The 23,452-nt window shown below is 53.6% G+C and overlaps 9 protein-coding genes across 9 annotated transcripts; 8 read left to right on the top strand and 1 right to left on the bottom strand.

Moving 5' to 3' along the window:
* The first annotated feature begins 1,796 nt into the window (after positions 1-1,796).
* C7974DRAFT_71309 (kinetochore protein nuf2) lies at positions 1,797-3,677 on the top strand. Its single transcript, XM_046147133.1, has 3 exons — positions 1,797-2,124; positions 2,170-2,433; positions 2,486-3,677. Exons 1-3 carry the CDS (start codon positions 2,020-2,022, stop codon positions 3,512-3,514), a joined length of 1,398 nt encoding a protein of 465 aa, XP_045992200.1. The 5' UTR covers positions 1,797-2,019; the 3' UTR covers positions 3,515-3,677.
* C7974DRAFT_466539 (ER-golgi trafficking TRAPP I complex 85 kDa subunit-domain-containing protein) lies at positions 3,672-6,357 on the bottom strand. The gene is made up of 2 exons (XM_046146332.1): positions 5,017-6,357; positions 3,672-4,968 (listed from the first exon to the last, which is right to left on the bottom strand). Exons 1-2 carry the CDS (start codon positions 6,149-6,151, stop codon positions 3,788-3,790), a joined length of 2,316 nt encoding a protein of 771 aa, XP_045992199.1. The 5' UTR covers positions 6,152-6,357; the 3' UTR covers positions 3,672-3,787.
* A 381-nt stretch (positions 6,358-6,738) lies between these two features.
* C7974DRAFT_380487 (tRNA nucleotidyltransferase) lies at positions 6,739-9,500 on the top strand (the record flags this gene model as incomplete). The annotated part of the gene is made up of 2 exons (XM_046140520.1): positions 6,739-8,152; positions 8,203-9,500. 2 exons carry the CDS (start codon positions 6,739-6,741, stop codon positions 9,498-9,500), a joined length of 2,712 nt encoding a protein of 903 aa, XP_045992198.1.
* An 895-nt stretch (positions 9,501-10,395) lies between these two features.
* Positions 10,396-12,091, top strand: C7974DRAFT_321415 (HMGL-like-domain-containing protein; the record flags this gene model as incomplete). The annotated part of the gene is made up of 4 exons (XM_046138802.1): positions 10,396-10,585; positions 10,697-10,795; positions 10,857-10,927; positions 10,982-12,091. 4 exons carry the CDS (start codon positions 10,396-10,398, stop codon positions 12,089-12,091), a joined length of 1,470 nt encoding a protein of 489 aa, XP_045992197.1.
* A 250-nt stretch (positions 12,092-12,341) lies between these two features.
* C7974DRAFT_71126 (isopentenyl-diphosphate delta isomerase-like protein 1) lies at positions 12,342-13,645 on the top strand. Its single transcript, XM_046147131.1, has 3 exons — positions 12,342-12,817; positions 12,897-13,235; positions 13,327-13,645. Exons 1-3 carry the CDS (start codon positions 12,592-12,594, stop codon positions 13,557-13,559), a joined length of 798 nt encoding a protein of 265 aa, XP_045992196.1. The 5' UTR covers positions 12,342-12,591; the 3' UTR covers positions 13,560-13,645.
* A 1,191-nt stretch (positions 13,646-14,836) lies between these two features.
* C7974DRAFT_71189 (uncharacterized protein) lies at positions 14,837-16,232 on the top strand. The gene is made up of 2 exons (XM_046147132.1): positions 14,837-15,620; positions 15,669-16,232. Exons 1-2 carry the CDS (start codon positions 15,232-15,234, stop codon positions 16,099-16,101), a joined length of 822 nt encoding a protein of 273 aa, XP_045992195.1. The 5' UTR covers positions 14,837-15,231; the 3' UTR covers positions 16,102-16,232.
* A 771-nt stretch (positions 16,233-17,003) lies between these two features.
* C7974DRAFT_71121 (uncharacterized protein) lies at positions 17,004-18,670 on the top strand. The gene has a single exon (XM_046147130.1). The coding sequence runs from the start codon at positions 17,118-17,120 to the stop codon at positions 18,486-18,488; it is 1,371 nt and encodes a 456-aa protein (XP_045992194.1). The 5' UTR covers positions 17,004-17,117; the 3' UTR covers positions 18,489-18,670.
* A 1,914-nt stretch (positions 18,671-20,584) lies between these two features.
* C7974DRAFT_380483 (ERG2/sigma1 receptor-like protein) lies at positions 20,585-21,291 on the top strand (the record flags this gene model as incomplete). Its single annotated transcript, XM_046140519.1, has 2 exons — positions 20,585-21,143; positions 21,197-21,291. 2 exons carry the CDS (start codon positions 20,585-20,587, stop codon positions 21,289-21,291), a joined length of 654 nt encoding a protein of 217 aa, XP_045992193.1.
* A 1,186-nt stretch (positions 21,292-22,477) lies between these two features.
* Positions 22,478-23,428, top strand: C7974DRAFT_321523 (uncharacterized protein; the record flags this gene model as incomplete). The annotated part of the gene is made up of 2 exons (XM_046138810.1): positions 22,478-23,185; positions 23,237-23,428. 2 exons carry the CDS (start codon positions 22,478-22,480, stop codon positions 23,426-23,428), a joined length of 900 nt encoding a protein of 299 aa, XP_045992192.1.
* Positions 23,429-23,452: the final 24 nt, after the last annotated feature.

Raw genomic sequence — 23,452 nt, 5'->3', positions numbered from 1 at the left:
CGCTGAGGATCGCGGAACAGTGCATTCGAGTCCTGCAGCAAGTATCGAAATGTGCCGGACGTGGAGAGCCACGTCGATTTTGCAGCGTCCGCCAACAACGATAACAATGCTAACTTTGCGGGAGCAACTTCGTATCATCATCACCGAGGCCTTCCCCTCCAATCATTACTATTGCGCTCAGATACTGCGGCCGACTTCCCCAGTCGAGAACGCCTTGGTCAATAACGTTCGCCAGCTCACCCACTTAGGTTCTCGGACAACTGCAAGCTTCTGTTGTAGGTAGACTCGGCTCGAAGGCTCAGTACGATCGTAACTTCACAGACGCCGGCAATTGATCTAGACGGCTCCACGTTCAAGGTACAGTACCTATTCGCAGTTCTCGTGTCAGATCCGCCTCTCGAGGTTGTGTAACAGGAGATGGATGGCATGCAGCTGTTTCAACTCCTTGATGTTGTGTCCGACCATGTCTCACCATAGGCTGCATAACTCGCGGCTGTGCTCAAGAGATCCCTTGGGCCTTGGAGCCGGATCTTTTATCAAGTAGATCGCTTTGGTAATGTTGCAACAAGTGCTGCAAAACCCTTGGGTTCTTGTTGGTAGTATATCCTGAATCATACCACAACAATGTCTTGCTAGGTAATTGCAACCTGTCGACGTTCTGGGATCTCCATGCACGCTGTTCCTAGTTCACGATAAATATTGGTGCGCCATCACGGCTCCTTTTGTGGACCTCAACTAGAACCCTCGAACTCTCTAAGCCTGCATGCTGATAGGTATGACTGCTTTGACGCCTGCATGTTGACCGATAAAACGACAACATATTACACACAGACGCATCGCCCTCTACTTTCGCTGACTCGATGCAGCGGACGAGTATTTGCTGCAATCGGAAAGTCGGCTCGAAATGCACCTGGGGCCTGTTTCATCGCAACGTAGATACCTCCACGTGCAGGCGACCTGTATCCGTCAAACCTCAAGCGACGACCGCTGTACCGGCCATGGCGGGTACTAGCAACCAATCATCCAAGGACTGCTGTGTTGTACAAACACAAGCGACAGCTCACCGTGCTCACACCGCAGCAGTCATCACAACGGGGAAGCAGATGCATGCATCGAAGCGAGGCCATAGCTTCTCGAGTATGCTACCTATAATCTCCGAGCTGCTGGGACCAGTAGGTATTAAGGTGTCACGATCTTCATTGATTGTCGTGGAACGAAGTACTCAACAAATAGTTAACTTCCTACGTGGCGGTACCATGTCTTCTTCAGGTTCGAAGGATGGTCGTCGACTGCAACGGTCACTTCTTGCATGCGATCCCTGTACCATCAATCGGTGCACCGACTTGCTCGTTTTTTGCAAGCACTCCTGTGGTGACAGCGAACTGACTTTATTAAGATATATACAAGGTTTAATCGACACGGTCCATGTCTCCACTACACGCGCTGATCGCAAGACAAGTCTCGCAGTCGATAATGCAACTCCAATTAGCATTCCGACAGCTTATGCGACTGAACCAAAAACATGCTTGCGATCACAGGAGAGAGATGCAGGTGTCACTGTCAATCCTTTGACGACGAGAACCATCGCGCTCACGATTCAACGTCGAGCACGTGGTATCGATGGCAGAAATAATGTGTTCATTCCCTGATGCGACTGCTAAGGTTGTCGCCATGGTGTTAACTCCTGCAGAGAAAGCTTAACACAGCAAATACCGTGAATTCTCGAATTGTCAGGTAATCAAACATTCCGTAACCGTCCATCTAATTGTTGACCTAAAGATTGCCCAAACCATCTCTTTAAAGACCTCCTTTAGTGTACAGTATTGACTCGGCAATGATAGAGTTGGTGAGCAGAAGTTCCCACCATAACCTCCGGATTGAGTCAAGCGCTTGTTGTCTTCCTCGCCAACGCCTTGTTGACAAAACACACCAGCTGGAACACCACGATCATAGCAACAGCGGAACCGACATCATACCACTACAATCACCTCAACATTACAGTCGCATTCGCAGCCCATTATGTCTTACGGGCATCGCATGAGCATGGCCCCACGCGCCACCACTCACGGCGCCCACAACCAACGCGCCCCTCCGCCGCAAGAGAACGACGCCTTCATGACACTGGTATGCACTCTTCCGGCCACATGCGTACAACGCTGATTCTTGCAGCCCGACTCTGAGATTGCTGGATGCATAACAGACATCGGTATTGCCTTTACTGTAGCAGACCTCCAAAAGCCCAATCCACAGATCATCCAAAAGGTGTTCGAATGGCTCGCGGAGCTGCTCATGAACACGACCCGCGAAGTTATTGCGCCTGCGATGGAGGCTGCGGCAAATGATCTTTGTGGTGAAGGCGCTGAACGTCTATTCACTAGCGATACACGCGATCTCATGGCTTTCTTCGTCATCCTGAAGAAGCTGTTGCACGAAGTAGGTCCTACAGATCATACAACCGCGATACGCAGAGACTGACTTCATTTAGTGCGGCATTCATGATTTCACCTTTGCGGACCTTTACAAGCCTGCCCATCATCGATTGGTTAAGATCTTCTCGTACATGATCAACTTCATAAGATTCAGGGAATCGCAAACGCAGGTCATCGATGAGCACTTCAACAAGGCCGAGCGCACGAAGCTACGAATCGAGCAATTATACAACGACAAGGCTACAAAGGAGATGCAGCTTGCTGAGCTACAGCGCAACCGAACGGCTACCGAGAGGCTCATGCAAGACAGGAAAAAGCGCAACGACGAACTCAAAGCCAGGCTATTGGAGCTAAAGCAAGGCCAAGAGTCCGTAATGGAGAAGCTTGAGCGGGCGAAGGCCGAGCAAGCCAGGCTTAAGGAAATGCTGCAGCAGAAAGTCGAGAATAAGGAGAACGTACAGCGCGAGATCATCAAGTTGAAGCCGTACACGCAGCAAAGCCCAACAGCCCTCGAAGACTCGCTGCGCGATTTGAACGACCGCCTTGCTGGCGATAAGAGCCACATCGATACCCTGGACCGTCGCGCCCGCGCTCTGCAAACATCAACCGACTCGTTCGGCATCGTCATCACAGATGTTGCGTCGTGTACACGACTCTTGACAGACGTGCAAGCCGATCTTGCAAAAGAGGAAGAAGAGTTGGCAAAAGCATCACGACACCGCGACGCACTCGCAGACCGCAGCAACAACGTTAGAGACGTCGAGCGGCAAGAGCGACTACTCCAGAAGCAGCTGAGCAATGTGAACGCCCGAACACAAAAGCTGAAAACAAAAGGCAACGAGGAAGCTGAGCGCGCGCGCATACGCATGGAAGAGCTCCGCGAAACGCACTCCAAGTTGAATGAGGAACGAGGCGAGAAGGGGCGCGAGATGGAGAGACGGCGGGTGCGCATCGAGCAGACAGAGAAGAAGATGGCAGAGCTCAAGGACAACATAGAGAACGAGGTCCATGCGGCGCACGACGAGTACATCAAGATGGAGAGTCACATCAAGCTCTATATCACTGAGATGGAGCAGAGCATCTAGGAGTGTTCGGCTGTATGCACGAGTCTGCGAAGCCCCGACTGGTGCTTGGATGTCTTATGACGGAGTTTGTTTTCAGCGCCTTCTGATACCTCATATCTCTTTTCTTCGATACCACACATTATTACTTCTAGTCAGCGTTCGAGTTTTGCGCGTGGTTCACCCGTGGGATTGTGAAGCGACATGCACGGTAGCATTGTGTATTATATGCTCAGTATGACGCCTCGCCATGCGTGACTACATTTCGGGACTTGACATCATTACATCGTCCACCTCTCACTCGAACCCCTCCGCGAAAGGATCGCTCTTCTCGCCCCTTTCAAGCGCCGGGCTTATAGGCACGACATCTGTTCCTTGTAGTGGGTTACTCAGACTCTTCCTATGCGCCCTCGGGCTCCTGTCGAGTGTCTCAGCCTCTTCCTCGACCTCCCCGCCGTCCTTCTCGTCCCCTTCTTCCTCGCCCCGCCCTTCCGCAAAGCCCTTGTTCGTCAGCCTGAGCCCGAGGATCTGCTGTCTCAGCTCGTCGATGAAACGCTGCATATCCTCAAACGGCAACCGGATAACTCCGCCGTCCCTCGACTCTGCGCGCGTGTTGTAGAGCCGTAGGGCATTGTCCAGAGCCTTCTCCGCCTGCTGGCTGCGCTGCAGCCGCCACCACGACTCCGCAGCCAGGACCGCCCAGAGCGCCGCTTTGCGCCGCCGATTGCCGAGACGGTAGGTCCCGATACCAGTGCGTATGCTGTAGCATGCGGATATGCGTTCTGTGACTAGGGCGTGGCCAATGTTGCCTACGAGCCCTGCTTCGAGAATGCGAGTGCCCCAGCGCGCGGCATCGTCGGCAGCGCTGGATCCTCGTAAGCGCAGGAGTTCGGTTGAGAGGGCGAGCGTGCGGAGGGCGTAGTACGGGGCCGCGGATCGCTGCCGGTCGGTGTAGGAGTAGGAAGCAGCTTCGATCCAGGTGTCGACGTTCTCGCTTCTGTTCTTTGAGCTCATTGGGGTTGGTGCCATGAGCGCAGACAGAGCAGCCATCTCGTTAGCACCAGCGTAATGCCGCCATGCTTTGTCGTTCTGGAAATCAGTACGTAGGATGTCGTAAGTTGAGAGTGCAAGTTTCCAGTCTCGAAGCATGAAGCAGTAGTCTGCTAGTCGGCGCATGATGGCTTCGGGGGCATCAGGGCGGTAGAAACCTTGCAGGCTGTCGTAATTAGAATTTGAAGAGGGCGAGGCGGACGTGCTGTTGCGAGAACTTCCGAAAGGTGCCCATCGCTTGGAAAGGGACATGAAGCGACCTGAGAGACCGCGGCGACGTGACAGAATCTGCTCATTCCAGGTGGCAGTACTGCGCTCCATGTTGGGTATTATGGACTGGGTGACGAGCTCACGAATGAAGGTCCGTAGGCTGCTGATGTCGGAGTCGGGAAAATAGGGCGTTGGGTCGGTGATGTCGTCTGTTGTTTCTGTGTGATAGGTTAGTAAATTCTCATAGTTGATGTCGGAAGACGTACCTCGCTTTTGGATTTCCGCCAGCTCTTCGCCTGCAGACATCCACTCGCAAGTTGGTAATCGCACGCTGTCATCATCTGAGGGTATACATTCCTGGCTCTTCAAACGGAGAAGGTGACAATGTAGACCGAAATGTCGTTTCATCGAATCGAACGTTTGATTCGACTTTGCAATATCTCCGTTCTCCTCATCGTGGACCAAGACATAGTATCGTAAGAAATCGTTCTCGACCCACTGCGGGAAGCGCAGGTCTCCGTCATGCTGCCTGTTGTATAATCTTCGAAGCTCCTCTATCGGATGTGGGTTTGACGAGCTGATCGCAATTATGCCAGCTACAGGGTGGGCAAATGTCTCGTGTGGTACGATAGGAAGTCCCGAAAGCAGACGTCGTAGGTATAGGGTATAGAAAGGTGATCCAGCGCCCTCAACAGGCGCGATTCGCTCTCCTCTATTCATGTAGTCTGCATTTGGGTCCTGGTGGTTGAATTCGGAGTATTGCAGGTGTCGGTCGACAACTTCTTCTATCTGTGGCACATCTCCACCTGTCCGTCTTGGCCGTCGTGTGGACTCTGTAGATGCCCTTTGGCCGCCCCGTAGGTCTGGATACGCATCCTCAACGCCGACGAAGCGTACGCCAAAATCATCATGGCTCTTGCTTGCGCCGATACTATCTCGTATGGTGACTTTGCCCGGTACCTGCTCGCCGAACGGCCTCAAGAGCTCCAAGAATCCTCCATCCAGCCCTTTGCCCCTGACCAGAGCTTCTGTCTCGGCATCCGCCAATACGGCAACATGTGGCACAAACGCGCGCTGTATGAGGGTCCGGTATTCATCTGACACGCCGGGCGGGAGGCTGTTAGGCGTTCTATTGCCACTCGACCGCGACCCGGGCGAGAAGACGGAGCCAGGTACCGTGGTTGCTGTGGGCGTCGCAGTGCCTGAGCTAGGGCGCGAGCCGGTCGTGGAGATGCTGGTGGTCGACTCGAATAGCTTGGAAAGACTCGGATTCGATTGGCGGTACGGCAGCGACGACAGAGAGGACGCAGGCGACGCGCGATGCTTATGGTGACCAGCTGAAGCTTCTACATTTTGCGGGAAGTCGGGGGCTTTGGGCGTGGCATCTTGCGGCGGCGTCATGGGAGGCTTGGGCGGGGCGCCCGTGGGGTTCTGAGTGCGCGCGGGTTGTCTGGGGTCGTCGGCATGTATTCTAGTTCTCGTTGTTGGTATACGGCGCTTGCAGACGGATTCGACGGGTTGCTGGGGGCTTGTGGTGCTGGCGTGCGCTGAGGTGACGACGGCAGTTGCGGCCACTCAGCTTTCTGACTGGACGAACTGCGGCATCTCCATCAACCCACCACCTCCCCGGTACTGCCCCTCCAGTTCTCGCGCTTTGCTTTCACTGTCGCTCCTTACTTGCCATTTAAGACGCACGGCGATGCTAAGAGAGCTGCACATTTTGCAAGAGATAGTGTTTGGGCCTACGTGCATGCATGTCTTTGAGTAGAGCCTGCCGTTTGTGTTCACCGCGCACAAGTTTTCTCTACAAACGTGACTTTGCTTCACCGGCCACTCGACTCAGCCATCTGACTCAAAGATACACGTCTCTTTCATCTGGCCTGCAGCGCATGTCAACGACATCCTCCCCGCCCCATTTGCAAGAGCGGCGCACAAAACGACGGAAACTCGACAGGCCATCGCCTCGACTAATACAGCCATACGGCACAATGGCCTCGGAGGCATTGCCGAAATCTGCTGTTCAACTCGAGTTGACTGAAGTTGAAACCAAGCTTCGTCAACTCTTGTTGGATGTGGCTGCATATATTGACGAGCAGCCTGCGTCCAAGGCAACTGCAGTGGAGGCACCAGCAGACCTTGCGAACGAGAAGGTCATACTAAGATGGACAGGAGGCTGGGTGCGCGACAAGCTATTGGGAGTAGGAAGCCACGACATCGATGTTGCCATCAATAAAATGACCGGCGAACACTTTGGATTGAAGCTGCAAGAGTACCTGGAGATTCCTGGCAACGCCGAGAAGCATGGCTTGCTCGAGAAGAGCGAAAAGTCCGACAAGCTCAGCAGTAAGGATAAGGCAAAGAAGATCGCGCCTGGCCTTCACAAGATTGAGGCGAACCCTGAAAAGTCCAAGAACCTGGAGACGGCGACAACGAATATCATGGGCATCGACTTGGACCTTGTCAATCTTAGGAAGGAGATTTACAACGAGATTTCGCGCAATCCGCAGATGGAGTTTGGCACAGCTGAAGAAGATGCCGTGCGCCGAGATGCTACCGTTAATGCCATGTTCTTCAACTTGCACACTTGTCAGGTCGAAGACTATACCGGACAGGGATTCGATGATATGGCTGCGAAGATTATCAGGACGCCACTCGAACCTGTTCAGACCTTCAAAGATGACCCGCTTCGAGTACTGCGGCTGATCCGCTTTGCATCTCGATTGGATTACACAATTGAGCCGGAGACTGAGAAGGCCATGGCCAATCCACAGATTCAGGACGTTCTCAAGATTAAGATCAGCCGAGAACGTGTGGGCATCGAGTTGGAGAAGATGTTAAAGGGTCCTCGCCCACGCATGGCACTCGAGCTTATCAATCGGTTCGCTCTGTACAAGACTGTGTTCACAGATCCCACAAGAGAGCTTCCTGCTGAGCCTGACACAAATTTGTTCCAGCCAGCTTTTGAGTTTGTTGACTCTGTTGTTCGTGGAAGCTCCAAGGATTCCGCCATTATCGACAACCTTGTTCGCAATGCAGACGAGCAGTACCTCGCCTGGATATGCGCGACTGTGATGCCATGGGCGGATGCGCCTACTGTCCCTCATCAAAAGCCTCTTCAAAGACCCTACTTCTCTGCGTATCTTGTCGCTCGTGAGGGCTTCAAAGCGCCCAACAAGGTCTGCGATGTCATCGCTGCCTCACTCAGCAACGGCGACGAGATCCGAAACCTGATCGCACAGTGTGCAAGAAGCCTTCAGCGACCAGACAAGATCGACCCTACGACCGATGCCACTGCCCGAGATACATTAGGGATGGCCATTCGCCGGTGGGGATCGACATGGAGAACACAAGTTCTGTTCAACCTGACATATGAGGTTGTGATTGGTAACCAATCGCAAGACCGTAAGTGATCAACTCCTTCGCATATTGCACAAGTGCTGAATACCTAGCAGAACTGGTCCGCTCTTACTCCTCGTTCCTGTCCCACCTTGCCATGCATCGGATTCTAGACGCAGATACCTTCAAGCCCCTTCTGAAGGGCACCGATCTTGCCAAAGCTCTGTCCATCAAGCCAGGCCCATGGATGAAGGACGCTCTTGACGTGGTCATGGCTTGGCAGCTTCGCAACCCAACCATTACGGATCCAACTGAAGCTATCGAGGCTGTCAGGAAGGCTAAAGAGAGTGACAGTGAGCTTCCCCAACGTCTCGCCGCGCACTTCCTGAAGCTTACCATTCCACCTTTCTTTCCACAGACTAAATCGACGACCGCGTTCGAAGTATCGCAGAAATCTGCTCCGTGGAAGGACCCTCATAATGAGTTTGTCATGGGCCTGCTGGATTGGTCAATCAAGGCGCTCGATAGGGGAGCAATAGAACAAAACTGGCACCTCATAGTTCCGCCCATTTTGAAGATGCTCGATGATACAGAGGTCGAATCAAAAGCGAGAGGGTGCAAGTACCTTGCCCAGGTACTTCTGGCGCTACAATCTGGACCCAGCCGAGACACGGCCGCAAAGTTCCTTGCACGTACAGGTTACCACGAGGTCTTTGCTTCTACCCTTTGGCCGTTACTCACATATTTCCCCTCCCTCACCCCCGAGTCTGAGTCTATTACTATCTTCCAATCTATCTACGAGCCATTGCGCGCTCTTGCAACTCTAACCACTTCCGAAGACAAACGAGCAAAGTTCGTCGACAAGCTTATGCGCGAGGGTATCCTTGCACCTCTCACGCACTTCCCTACACCTTCTACTTACCCCCACCTCGCATGCGAAATGATCCGGCAGATTGAGAAAGTCGCAGCGCTCGCGGGCATTGAAACTGTCAAGCATTTACGTACACTTGTTCCTCTGTTGACGGGTATCATGCAAGACCCATTCATCTTGGCTCACAAGCAGCTCGCGCTCGCAGCAGTAGAGGGGCTACAGTGTTTGGCGCAGGTCTGCTGGCCGAGGCTGCCTGCGCACAGGGGAGCGTTCACTCTAGGACTCTGTGTTCTCAAAATGAGATGTGACGAAGAGTTCAGCGGGGAAAACAATGGAGAGGAGGGGAGCCAGAAAAGACAAGATTGGGATTTGTTGAGGAAATTACGTGAGGAGGTCAAGGACACGGCGGAACTACTAGACATGGTTTTGAGCCAGAGTGAGGTCGGCGAAGATTGGAAGAAGGAGAAGGTAGCCCTGGTTGATGCCAATGATGATCTGAGAGGGTTCTTCGAGGGGAAAGCGGCAGGCTCTGAGGAGGAGTGAATGTATCAGTAATCGACACAGCATCGAATGTATGACTACAGAGGTATGGTGCAATCTTAGGACAGCTGCATCTCGTTCCTTTCGGCAACTGAAAATTGCACAGCACTGTTGTTGTGTGACTCTGATCGATGAGTCTTCCGCAAACTCAATGATCTTCACTAGGATCGCCGAGAGTAAGGTGCCTTGGCTGGCAAATTTCCCACCAAGGATGTGCAGAGCGGTACAGAGGTGGCTCACCCTTGAAGTTGGATGGTAGGGGACAAGTCTGACCCACAGTCTTGCGCGGAGTCGGAACGCACGTACTGTAGGACGAAGGGTCTTGGACCACAGTTCATGACACAGTCTGCCCAAAGCACTGGCACATACACAGCAACTAGGAGAGGGCCAAGTTGGCTCGGACACATCGGCTCGAAAGCCTGAGCCATTGCACTGTCGAACGCTCGGCGCGAATTGCGACTTCGCAATACGACTGAAGTGGTCGAGTGCTCTGTTGCGTGCAGTAGTCCGCCATGGATATTGAGACCGGGGCGCGAACTGAGGCGGTGAGGCAATTTTGCCGCCTCATCCAGCAATTGACAAGTTTTGATTTGTCCAAATGTTGATCTTGCATGGCTGATTTCCTCCGCGCAGTGTGGGGAGAACAAAATCAGCAAAGCGTGAAAGGTGCTGCTTTGTGCGTCATCCTATTGCAGCGTTCCCCACAGCTGGCGCTGACCGCCCACTGGTCAGCTCAAACGAGTCCGCTCTCGGCCCCTGCGCAACAGCATCATCGGCGAGCAGGAGAATTTTGAGCTGTACTTTCTTGACTCACCTGGAGATAACGGCCCAGACTTCAAATACCCGCTAGATCCTGACTTCATTCCTCTTCCACTCACATCCACACCCAGCTTTCACAATGTGTCCTTCATGCGAACCTGAGCAGACCAACGGCAATGCCAATGGCACCAACGGCAACGCCAATGGCAGCCATGAGGGCTACACCGGCGTGCAGACACGCGACAACCCTCGCCCTGATATCACCCACGCCAGCCCCTACAAGCCCGTAGGAGATTTCCTCTCGAACGTCTCTCGCTTCAAGATCATCGGTACGTCATCTGCAGTTTTTGCCCACACCATCCGAGCACACGAGCAGAGCGAGCTCCATTAGCAATTTCGTCATAGGCAAAGATTAGAGAACCGCGCTAATGTTCCTGCAGAGAGTACACTTCGTGAGGGCGAGCAGTTTGCCAACGCCTACTTTGATCTCGAGGCTAAAATCAAGATCGCCAAGGCACTTGATGAGTTTGGTGTTGACTGTATGTCTTGCGTCCGCGGTACGATCCTGTGCGCGAACCTGCAGTGCTAATTGTCGTCTAGACATCGAATTGACCAGCCCTGCTGCTTCCGAGCAATCAAGAAGGGACTGCGAGGCCATCTGCAAGCTCGGTGTACGTTTTATCTCTGACCAACCCACATTTTGTTGATCACTAACTCCTGCACAGCTCAAGGCCAAGATCCTCACTCACGTACGATGCCATCTCGACGATGCCAAGATCGCTGTTGAGACCGGTGTCGATGGACTCGATGTCGTTATTGGAACCTCAAGCTACCTTCGCGAGCACAGCCACGGCAAGGATATGACATACATCAAGAACACTGCTCTCGAAGTCATTGAATTCGTTAAGAGCAAGGGCAAGGAGATCCGTTTCTCATCAGAGGACTCTTTCCGCTCTGACCTCGTCGATCTGCTGTCCATCTACAGCGCCGTCGACAAGGTCGGTGTCAACCGTGTCGGTATCGCCGACACGGTTGGTTGCGCTTCTCCTCGCCAGGTCTACGACCTTGTCCGTACTCTCCGTGGTGTTGTCTCCTGCGACATTGAGACTCACTTCCACAACGATTCTGGCTGTGCTATCGCCAACGCGTACTGCGCCCTTGAGGGTGGTGCTACCCACATTGATACCTCTGTTCTTGGTATTGGTGAGCGCAACGGTATCACGCCTCTCGGTGGACTTATGGCCCGCATGATCGTTGCTGATCGTGACTACGTCCTCTCTAAGTACAACATCAAGAAGCTCAAGGAAGTTGAGGATCTTGTTGCCGATCTTGTTGAGGTCAACATTCCCTTCAACAACTACATCACAGGATTCTGCGCCTTCACACATAAGGCTGGTATTCACGCCAAGGCTATCCTGAACAACCCCTCGACCTACGAGATCATCAACCCCCAGGACTTCGGCATGTCCCGCTATGTCCACTTCGCTAGCAGACTCACTGGCTGGAACGCCATCAAGTCTCGTGCTGAGCAGCTTGGCCTAAAGATGACTGATGCGCAGTATAAGGAGTGCACCGCCAAGATCAAGGCCATTGCCGATATCCGCAAGATTGCGCTTGATGACACCGATTCGATCATCCGTACCTACCACCACAACCTGCACGCCAAGGAGGAGCAGCCGCTTTTGCCTGGCATGACCGAAGAGGAGAAGAAGAAGTTTGTCCAGGCCGAGCAGGAGCTCAGCGGAGTTCCTGAGAAGAGGGCACTGGACGCTGCCGCAGACGCAGACGCTGAGGTCCCAGCAGCTAAGAAGACAAGATCGGCCGCCGTGGCTTAAGCGATCAAGTCTGTGTGTGTATGCGTGTGTGTAAAATTGGGTATCCGGCGTCTCTTGCTTTACTTTCTTTACTCTCAGTTTCGCAGGTGTATCTTCACGGCATGTCTGCTCGTTCCGGTTTCGGAAAAGTCCTCTTGTTTTGATACCTCAGATCGACGAGCTTTGACAGCTCGTCGCAACACATAGAGCACGCTGCTTGCAATGGGCGCAAAGAAGCCTAAGTACAGTCAACGGCAATCTGAATTATTCAACCGATGCCATCATTCCACCGATGCCCTAAATCCACCGATGACAATAATCATCCGATGTTAGTCGTTCACCGTGGGTATCTCGACTTAGTGAGTTATGTCCGCGGCTGATGCCGGGGCACGTGCTCTAGTATACAGGGTCCTTAGGAAGCGCTTTCCCGCGGCCAGGGGTATTGTTATTTTGTCCTTTGCCGTTCGTCCCCACCAACCCCTCAGCTGTCTTGCTTTCTGGCCCTATATCAGTTCACAATCATGGGCTCTACCGCCACCGTCACCGAATCGCCTAAAATCACGGCTGCAAACGTTGCGCAACTGTTTCCCGAAGTCAACACAACTGTCATTGGGGGGTCGCACGAGTCCGCTCGCGACGACGATGCGCTTGCTGGCTACGATGAGGAGCAAATCAAGCTGATGGACGAGGTCTGCATTGTATTGGACGATGATGACAAGCCTATCGGCAGCGCAAGCAAGAAAGTCTGTAAGTAATTGCCGCAAGCGCAGCCTGCCCAAGTGGGATGAGATGCGCGATTTCTTGCCTACGTCCTGACGCGCTATAGGCCACCTGATGGAGAACATCAATAAAGGACTCCTCCACCGCGCTTTCTCCGTATTCCTCTTCGACTCCCAGAACCGACTCCTCCTCCAGCAGCGGGCGACCGAGAAGATCACATTCCCGGACATGTGGACGAACACCTGCTGCTCGCATCCTCTGGGCATTCCGGGAGAGACTGGCACAACTTTGGAGGAGTCGGTTCAGGGTGTTCGACGTGCGGCAGTCCGCAAGCTTGATCAGGAACTTGGCATCAAAGCCTCGCAGGTCCCCATCGATGACTTCAAGTTCCTGACTAGGATACACTACAAGGCGCCAAGTGATGGCATGTGGGGTGAGCACGAAGGTAAGTCCGTTGAGGCGTGGGCGCAGATGTTAGCTCGAGGGTTCCGCGGATCCCTTGAGCTCTGGCTTCGAGCATTGCTAATAGACCACAGTTGACTACATTCTCTTCATCAAAGCCGATGTTGATCTGAATGTCAACCCCAACGAAGCCCGTGACAGCGCCTTCGTCACCCAGGACGAGTTGAAGGCCATGTTCCAGGACAAGTCGCTCAAATTTACACCGTGGTTCAAGCTGATTTGTGAGACGATGCTATTCGAATGGTGGAACCACCTTAATTCGGGCCTTGAGAAGTACCTTGGGGAGACAGAGATTCGAAGGATGTAAATTGAAGAGTAATAAATGATACCACGAGAGGAAGAGATGGATATTCCTAGCGCATGATAGCGGCGCGCAATACCCCCCGTAGGCTTACATTCGTATCTGAGGGGTCGCGAGCGCCAGTGTTCCGAACGGTCGGACCAGCACCAATCCTGCTTCCGAAGGACGAGGCAATGCATGCACGCCCGGTCAGCGATAGATACCACCACTATAATTGATCACAGCAACACGTCAAGTGACTACGTCCCACGGCTCCAAGTCATGGACTGCAGCGCATTCAACTTAATGTGCATGAATCTCTCCTATCATTATCTACCTATGACCAACGTAACGGGCGATCGTCGACATCTCCTTCGACCGACTTAACTGATAGGTAATTAATAGGTAACACCTAGTCCGTATCTCACAACGAAGTAGGCCCGAGCAAATCACCTTATAACGGGACCCGCGGACATTGGTCTGGTTCTTGTAAAGGGCAGAGCAGAGCGAACGTTGCCTTGGAGGGCCCATGCCACATTGAGGAGGTACACGCGGCGTCAGACCAGCCGCTTCCGGTCACCCCACACTTTCACAGCGCCACACTCCGCACGCTTCACTTCGAACTTCTCTCTATCAATGGGGGGACAGCCTTTTGTCACAAGTCATCAGAAGCGTATACTTCGATGCGTCAGCCAGCCGCAATGCAACGGTACCATACGAGCCGCATTTTCCAGAAGCGCGGCTGAATGCTAGGCGCAAGATAGCAGTGAAAGACGCTGCGACTGGCTCCAGAGATAGGTCCCGCTGCGGCACTAGCGCGATCTCCACCTCTGTCCGGGAAGCTTGCGATGGCAATCGGGGTTGGGGCGGAAGCATATCATATGGCCACTCCCACCTTTGTCTCTTCATCAGAAAGACTTCAACAAAGCAGTCTGGTCATCACCTCTTCTTTCTCCCTACAACTGATCTTGCACCGATCCCACGACCCACGACGAGCATCGGCCCCTCCCGCACGAACCGAGAATCACACCTATCAGTGCGTTCCCTTCCTGCGCATTACGCCAAGCCTGTGCACGACAGTGCTGTCATCGGTCTTGTGACGAGATACCTGCGATCCGAACACAAGTTACCTTTATCGTGCACCCATCCATCCACGCAAGCCTTCCTACAAGTAAGCCTGAACAACGATAAGAGGCCTGCCTACTGCCAATCCCAAAGGGTGCACGTTCGTCACACGTCTCGCAAATACCTATCCTTTACACGAAGGCAGTCGCCTAACATCGCCTATTGATGTCGGTTGATCTACGTCAAGCTTTCCAATCCCTACGCTACCCATCTCGAGTCGAAACCGTCTCGAGATCGCAGCTCTCTAGAGTGCATACAGGAGATACTACCCGCCCATTAAAACCGTAAGCGCTTCGTGAGATACAAAGGTATACTATGGCAGGCATTCGACAGTCACGGCTCCTGCTAGCCCGACTTGACTACCCGCATCCGCTAGACACTAATTGCAACGTAGTAGCAGTGTTTGAACTCTGTGACCTTCTTTCGAAGACCAAGTTCGACTGTTTGATCACATCGGCCGCTGCGCCCATTCAACGATAACGTTCACGCTGGCGTATTCGATTGTCCCAATTATCAGAAAAAGCGGAAGATCCCACCTGAATACTAGTAGAAAGTTACGCACGAAACCGCAATCATGGCGAAGTCATTTGGTCCAGTCGCACCAGTTGCCTGCAACATGGTTGACACAAAGTACACCTTGAAGTCAGCTAACGTGAAGGGTCATGAAGTTCCTACCAGCTTTACTCTCCTTAAGCAGAAGTCTCCTGCTGCTGTTGTGCCTCCACTCACCGATGGTGTGCGTTTGGTAACGATAGACGAGTACCAGCAGGCGGCCGCTTGCTTGGCCGAGGCTTTTGCTGAGGATGATGTTGCTCGTTACTTTATTGATGTGCCTGACCGTGAGCATTGGACTGATGAGCAGAAATGGGACTTGCACGTTGAGATCATGGAGTACGTTACTTACGCTCACATCCTCAAGGGACTGGTGACTACAGTGGGAGATTTCGAGGCAGTTGCACTATGGTACGTTCACACTTAAGTGTTTCCAATCCTCTGATCTAATAATCACAGGATGCCGCCAGGCCAGAACATGGATGACTACCTGACCATCTGCCGCAGCGGCCTCTGGCGTCTCAATTACCGCCTCTCGGCGGAAGGCAAGCGCCGTTTCTTCACCGAGTTCTTCCCACTCCTTCACGACACGATGCACGGCACTCTCGGTGATCGCGAGCTTGAGACATGGTATCTTGTGTACCTGGGCACTCGTCCTGCTGGACGTGGTAAGGGACACGCCCGTAAGCTCATCGAGCATGTCACAAAGCTTGCCGACCGCGAGGGCCGCGCCTGCTACCTGGAGTCGAGCAATGCGGCCAACCCTGCCATCTACAGAAAGTTTGGCTTTGAGGAGCGTCGCACGGTTCATCTGCAGCGTGCAGAGAAGAACATCTCACTCGACATCATGGTGAGAGAGCCTGTAGGTCAGGGGAAGAAGGGCGCTATGTGAGCACGTGAGCTATTGCGAGGGGGACGAGACGAGCACTGCTTCAACACGCAAGGCTCGATGACGGGATTTATGCAACCTTCTTCAACAGAAGTTTTTTTCATCTGTTTGCACGACAGTCATTATTGGACTAAGGTAGACGCACAGTCGGTACCAAATTGAGATACATGTGAGAATTCAAGACCCATGCGATTTCGTAAATTGCATGCACACGCACTCGTGATCAAGAATTGTGGATATGTCTAGTTGCCGCGGATAGAAATCGATGATCGACGACTACTCCGTAGTAGATCGCGAACTCGACGCGTTATTGTCTTATTACGATAAACAAATCTGTCAACTCACTTCGCAGTCGCCGGGCTCGCCCTGCACTCGACTGTGTCTCAGCAAACGAGGCGGGCACTGCAGCTGGTGTTTGGATCAGGGCGCTATCAACAAACACGCCCGTGGTTGCGCCTCGCCAACAGCCACGGTACTACAAGCCTGTATTCATCTGTTTGTCGTGCATTCGCGGCGGGGGCTGTGCCAAAGTGCGGTGTACGAGGGGAAGGATGCGATATATAATTTGCTTTGTCACATCCTGGCTCTACGAAACGCAGTGCCACGCCCACCCACGTTTGACACCGACTCCTCTCATTTCACTTCGATCGTCAGCCTCTCCTTCTCCTTTCCCGCTCTACGTCACTTTGTTTCCACCGGTCACTTGCTTTTGCAGCGCATTTCACTCTCCCACGTCCGCGTCACCTTCGCTCCAGAGTGCTGTAATTCACCGCAGATACCTAATCGATAGTCTCTCCGCACCACCCCCGCAAGTACAACGCACGCAATCACAAGCCTTGCCCGACCCAAGCGCGCCAGGGTCTGGATGAACCCGCAGCCTGCCAGCACATCGTGCAAGTTTTTCTAGAGTCTGCAAACACACGCATACACACGCAGACACGCGACTGCACACGCGACTGCCTCAGGCTCCGGTCGCCTCCGCACCACCCATTCAGCCTTCGACTCGGACCACGCTCACGATGGTAACGCAACGACGATACTCGGTCACCGGCCAGACACCGCCCAACGACGTCGATGCCCTGAAAGCTGGCTCGCCGAAGCCACACGCCCTTGACACCAGCGTACAGACCAGTTGTGGGCTGTGCGAAAGCGGCGCAGAGGAGAGCAAGGCCGACGAGGAGAACGCAGCGGCGCAGCTTCGCGGACGCAAGATGTCGCCAACATGCACCATCACGCGGACGTCGAGCAAGCGCTCAGCAACACAGCTGCCTTCGCCGAGCTCGCCAACCTGCGGCCTACCGCCAAAGATCGCACGATACAGACTGAGCTACAACGAGCCGGGCATGGACATGGACACAGACACCGATTCGGATGTCACTGACATGTTTCGCGGCAGCGATAAGGACGACGAGGAGTGGGTGAGCCACAGCCAGGTGGCGTCATTGCCCTCCACCCCGGAGTGTTCGCTCCCGCTCAGTGGACTGTACCTGCCAGACACAGAAGACGAAGGTATCGACGTAGAGGATCTCGCACTGTCGCCGCCCCACTCGAGGAACCATAGCTTGAACTGCGCCCACCTCGATGAGAAAGCCCTCCAGCGCGACTGGGCTGTCTTCAAGCAGGCGAACGCTCTGCTCGAGTCGCAGATCCGGCATCTGAACCACATCGCACCACCTCACATGCGAGCAATACCACGAGAAACGAGCACCCGCACACCGGTTACCTTCCTTACCTTGCCCCCGGAAATTCGCTACCAAATCTACCGCCTAGATTCCGATCTCGTCAAGCCCAACCCGCTCTGCTACTGCCTCGAGAACGCTGGCTCCAAGATCCAGCACCCCTTCGCCAGCGTCAGCACACAGATCCGCAGCGAAGCGCTCGCGATCTTTTACAGTTATAACACCTGGGCCATAAAGACAGAATACAAGATGTTTTACGAAGCGTTTCAGGAGTGGATCATCCGGCTGGGCGACGGTGCTGCGCGGCTACGGCTCGTAACGCTGAGTGTGCGGGGAAAGCTTTTCAAACCGGTCAAGACACACCCCCAGAGCGTTGTGGTGAACGGTCAGATTGTGATCATCCACACGGGACACCCCCCTGCAGGCGCTATGGGCGTATTGCCGAGTCCGACACGAGAAGAGATGTACAGCCCGCCAGATGGGGAGGCGAGCTTCAGCATAGACCTGAGCGAGAAGTACGTTGGTGGACGCGTGCACTTGACACGGAATGACGGCACACCAGACGCAGGAGAGAAGGGGAGAGCGCACCTCGAGAAGATGGTCGCAACGCTTTGGGAGAGGAGGCGAGACGGCACACTCAACGGGCAAGATTGGATCAGCCTTGTTGATGGCTTCCTAAACTTCGTCGGTATGATCGGCGGTGCCTGGTAATTTTCCTCATTTAACCACTCCGGAGAACACAGGTACGTTTCCACGTCAGCGCAAAGCATTTATTCTGGTCATTTTCGTTTCAGCATTTCAAGCATTTCTGCACGGATGGGTAATGGACGGATGGGCGTTTGTCGGCGAATCTGATTTGGAGCATGAGGAAAGCATAATGTCGATTTTCTTCGCGCAAAAGGTGATGGGATGGAGTAACTGCTCTAATGGCGTTATACTACGAGGGCCAATGGTCGCCGGGTGGTGAATGGATCTGAGACGATTTTGGGACCTAATATGTGCACACATTTGTGCTTAAGAGATGCCAATACACTTTATCGATATCACTCAGCATCTGGTGGTCTTCTGTGTGACTCATTCATGCCTGCGATCTCTATACACCTTTTCCGTGTGCTTCAGAGGTACTCGTGTCCGGAATTCACGCTTCTTGACACAACGCCGTTGCAACAGAAAACTACAGATCAAGCTACAGTCTTGCTCAAGTGATTTCTCAGCTATCGCCATCTCCTCACATTCCGATGGACTCCGTTGTCCGCCATACACGTAGTATGCTTCTGCATACCTACCTCCCGAGAAGCTCCCCGCCAGCGTGATAACAAGTGCGACGAGGACGAGGGTTCCTAGTATCCACCTAAACATCTACCCCCTACTACCGGCTTCGTGAACCCAAGCGGAGTGATCGACATGGCATGCCCGGCAGCCACGCCGACCTGTAAGTGTTCGTCAAGCAGCGGATGTGTGACGCTGGAGAACCATGCCAGTTGCACAACGCGTTTCCAGTGATACGCTGAGCTGCCGCATTGGAGCTGGGCGGAGCTACTGGTGAAGATGGCCGGCTCTGTGATAACTTGCAGGTCGCTTGTGAGAACCAAACACTACGGGGTTCAGCTCTGGAATGTCAAGAAGATTGAGATTGAAAAGGGCATGGTTGCTAATTTATAGGGTCTGGGAGAGGCGCCAGCGAAGCAGGTGCCAGTCAATCGGATTCGCCTTGAGTCTACCATTGTTGGATGTACTGCGTGTTCGTTGCTGAACTGGCATGGGCCGGTCTAGACGGAGTACGAAGATAGAGTGAACAGGTACGAGTCCCACTGACAGTGAGGTCGTATGCAAGCCTCACCTGCCTCGTGTCAATAGCGGACAAGTCGAAGAAGTCACGCCGATGCCTGGGATAACCGATGTCAGTGTTAAGTGTGCTGGCGGATTGGCAGAGTCGTGGTGACAGGTGCTCCAGTCCACGATTGAGCCACTTGTGGAGACCGTCGCACAGCAGCATTGCGAATTGTAGGCTGCTACATTGTGAGACGAATAAGTCGTTGATTTTGACTCGACAAATAATACCTGTGATGTGCCTCATTTGATGTGAATGTTGATAGGTGGCACTGTCGTATCCATATTCGGTGGTATACAGAAGACTGCAAGTTGCCGAATGGGTAGCGAAGCGTCAGCTGTAGCATACGCATTCTTTGCGTGATCTTGACATTTTTATCAACAGATAAGCAGCTGGGATTCAGTTGAGAGCCGAAGAGCTTATGATATGAGCAACAGGGATCGAAAGGCGTTCTATGTCACTGTACTCGATAGTTTGGTGGACTGGAGACCACAACATCAGCCACAGCTCCATCCGTACTTGCCCGTTATCAAGCAGGTGGGCCTTTTCGATTCAGACTATACATCATCATCGTCGTTCACTCTTGGAGGAACATATTCCCGAACCTGAACCACAGAACACCGAGCATTTTTGTATATCAAAATGTCCCGAACTCGGGAAAAGGTTGCAATAGTCACATGCCGGCCGAACAGGACTGTTGCGGCTGTTTTGACTTATGAACTATGCATAGACCCTTGGGAGATTGTGATCTCAGTAAGACTCTGCAACGTTGTGATGATTCGATGCTTGAGATGCTTCCACGGACATCCGGAATCCGGGCCCCTTTCTCGGTCGATTATGCCGTTTTTGGCCGCCCCGAATCTCGGATCTTCGAAGTTTCCATCAGGAACAAGACGTACGACTTTGACGTGGATTTGAGATTATAAAGATCTGGTGTTACTTTGTTTTCTTCTGCGTCATCACCATTCTGCTCACCATGGCGCGCGGCCTCCTCATACTTGGTGCCATTCTCGGCTTGCTCACCAGTGCAATGTACATGGTCGAGCCCTACCTGGAGCAACTCTACATTTTCACGCCCCGCGAATTGCATCAACTCTCCAAGGATGCTCTGGAAGTTCATGGAAATGACACTGCCTCTGTCGTCTCCTACATTGTCGATAACCTCTCCAAAAACCACCCCGATCACGTGAACTTGGATGAAGAATGGATCTTCAACAACGCTGGCGGCGCAATGGGCGCTATGTACATCATTCACGCTTCCGTAACCGAGTATCTGATCGTATTCGGAACTGCCATTGGTACTGAAGGCCATACTGGGCGCCACACCGCAGACGACTATTTCCACATCTTGAAGGGCGAGCAGCTGGCGTATGCGCCCGCAAAGGGCGTGTATGAGCCGGAAGTATACCCCCAAGGTTCCGTTCATCATCTGAAGAGGGGAGATGTTAAGCAGTACAAAATGGACAAGGACTGCTTCGCGTTGGAGTACGCTCGGGGATGGATTCCGCCTATGTTGTTCTTTGGCTACGCAGACAGTGAGTTTACAACTTGACATTTGAGCCTCGAGGAGATTGCTGATGTTTTGTAGCTTTCTTCAGTACTCTGGACTTCCCAACGCTGTGGCGCACAACATTTGTCACTGGGCGTGAAATGATCGGAAACCTGCTGAAGGGCAAGGTGTAACCGTCAAATCATGTTGACAAGCAAGACCAGGCGACATCGATGCTGTTGACGGCAGTGCAGTCATCCGATGCAGAGCATCCAAGGCATCGGGCTCTCGGGTTACAAAAGTAATATACGTATGCGGCCTTACTGTCAGCCTGCCAAGTCAGGCAAGCAACGGCTGACCAGGGTACTTATTGTGGATACGAAGCACGCGACGTAGTGGCTGTGAACCGGACAGAGCGGTTTTGATACCCGAATTGTGTTGCGTTCATTTTTCAATCCTGATTGTTGAGGCATCGTGGAGGACTCTGCAGGAGAAGTCGTGCAGGTACCTCAGCTGTACTACACCAGTGATCGTACGACTGTTGAGCTGGCCTGTGTTGTGTCGTAGTCGTCTGGGAGACGCATGCTGAGAACAGGCAATACCAGTCTTAACTTCAGTGCTTGTTGCATGACCTGCAGATTGTGTGAGGGCCGGTGCTATTCAACACGTTGACCTGTGCAATGCCGCTTTAGCAGACGCGCGTCAGAGAATTCACACAGCCTCGACGCAGGGTGTACCAGGTCAAGCAGGCTCTGAGGTCGTTAGATGTATCAGCTAGCGGTGTCCATCCACTGTGTCTTCCAGCTGGTTCGCTGGCTGTTGTCGGGGATTAAGAAGGCATATAGCATTGAAAACACCCTTGGCTGAAGGTGCTGTGTTTCGAAACCAGCGACCAATGGGGCAGCTCCCAGGCCGGTCGGCTGCTGTCCCGGGCCCGTCAAGGCCGGGGCAGCCTCGCCTGCAAAGTGCTTGGAACACTCTAACAGCGACAGGCACGGCGTGTTGGGGGAGACTTCAATGCGATGACGGTGTGGCAGAGGTGCAATGGCCTCCAGCAGGTTACTGATATGCGCGGTGCTGGCAGCAAGCAGCGTGTTGAAGTCTTTCGGTCTGGCTCGTTCTTGTGCCGTAGCGCACTGTGCATGTTGACTGCGCCCCATCCACGTCGGTGTTAGTGCAAAGGAGATGGATTCCAGGCTGGGTCACTTCCACCACGCGCATGCCGTCTCTGCTGCGTCTGCGTCTATTGTCATTGCCCCTCCGCCTGTCTCGCTGTGGGCGCGCCGCATTCAGTACCAGGGACAAGACACATTGCGCCCGGCGACCAGCTCCCACCTGCGCGCCGACAGCTGCGCCCTTGGCAGTGAACAGCCCCGGATTATGAGCAGAGCTTATGTTTCTTCGACAACAACAAGCACCGCTAGCCCCGTCCACCAGCACGACCACGCCCCGCAACAACACTCACCCACCTCCGTCTATTCGGCCGACTGCGCAAGCTCGCCGCCTGCCACGCCCTACAGCATATCGAGCCCCATCGGCGCCCCCTTCTACCCCAAGCCGGAGGACTACGGCGGCTACCAGTTTGCCCGCCTCCCCCAGCGCCTGAGCGCCCGCATGCCTCTCGAGATCCTGCCGCGCGCGCATTGGCTCAGTCGCGTGCGCTCATGCCTGCGCCTGCTGATCATCGTCCTGAGCGGCGCCGTGGTCTTCATGCTCATGCACACGCTCGGCATCTATAGGGGGAACCGCTACCTGGAGCTGCGCAAGGGCGAGATTCCCATGGTCTGGCCTGCACACACGAATCTTGCGGCCACGATCATTCTGACTGCCGTTGCCGGAGCCAATTTCCTCGTCTCGGTCGCAATTCTGTCGCTGAGCTTCAAGCGCTCGTTTCGCCGCCCCATTCGTTCCAGGGACCTGTACCGCATTTTGGCTGGGAGCTTTGGTGTCGTCCTATGGGCTGCTGCGCTTGTCGTGTTCCACCTGCTTGATAGGGCGAGCAAGGCCAGCCTGGGGCGGTACTCGTGCACGAACCAAAACGAAATGACCAATGGGCGGTACCAGTACCGCGCAGTCTGCGAGGAACAGGTAAGATCTCATGCACACGTGATTACTCTTCACCATACTGACTGATTCCAGAATGTTGCATTCTACACTGCGATAGGCGCCGCCTCCGCCGAGTGCCTGACGCTCATTACTCTCGCCGCCTCCGCAATCAAGACGATGCGCGAGGAAACCCCGCTCCCCACCATCCAGATCCACGAGAAGAAACACTCAAATCACCTGAGCTCCGGCTGGAAGCCCAAAAGACCGAAGACGTGGATACAATAGCATCAATGCCACTCTTCAGCTTCT

Source organism: Boeremia exigua (genome assembly GCF_020726555.1).
Source record: "Boeremia exigua strain MPI-SDFR-AT-0100 chromosome Unknown C7974scaffold_13, whole genome shotgun sequence".
NCBI lineage: Eukaryota > Fungi > Ascomycota > Dothideomycetes > Pleosporales > Didymellaceae > Boeremia > Boeremia exigua.
This window is presented reverse-complemented; position numbering and strand designations above follow the sequence as displayed.

Coding starts and splice junctions, on each gene's coding strand:
- C7974DRAFT_71126 (XM_046147131.1), top strand. CDS start 12,592: ATGGGCTCTACCGCCACCGTCACCGAATCGCCTAAAATCACGGCTGCA. Junction 12,818..12,896: donor CAGCGCAAGCAAGAAAGTCT/GTAAGTAATTGC, acceptor GACGCGCTATAG/GCCACCTGATGGAGAACATC. Junction 13,236..13,326: donor CATGTGGGGTGAGCACGAAG/GTAAGTCCGTTG, acceptor AATAGACCACAG/TTGACTACATTCTCTTCATC.
- C7974DRAFT_466539 (XM_046146332.1), bottom strand. CDS start 6,151: ATGACGCCGCCGCAAGATGCCACGCCCAAAGCCCCCGACTTCCCGCAA. Junction 4,969..5,016: donor GGCGGAAATCCAAAAGCGAG/GTACGTCTTCCG, acceptor CCTATCACACAG/AAACAACAGACGACATCACC.
- C7974DRAFT_71121 (XM_046147130.1), top strand. CDS start 17,118: ATGGTAACGCAACGACGATACTCGGTCACCGGCCAGACACCGCCCAAC.
- C7974DRAFT_71189 (XM_046147132.1), top strand. CDS start 15,232: ATGGCGAAGTCATTTGGTCCAGTCGCACCAGTTGCCTGCAACATGGTT. Junction 15,621..15,668: donor TTCGAGGCAGTTGCACTATG/GTACGTTCACAC, acceptor TAATAATCACAG/GATGCCGCCAGGCCAGAACA.
- C7974DRAFT_71309 (XM_046147133.1), top strand. CDS start 2,020: ATGTCTTACGGGCATCGCATGAGCATGGCCCCACGCGCCACCACTCAC. Junction 2,125..2,169: donor ACGACGCCTTCATGACACTG/GTATGCACTCTT, acceptor TGATTCTTGCAG/CCCGACTCTGAGATTGCTGG. Junction 2,434..2,485: donor TGAAGAAGCTGTTGCACGAA/GTAGGTCCTACA, acceptor GACTTCATTTAG/TGCGGCATTCATGATTTCAC.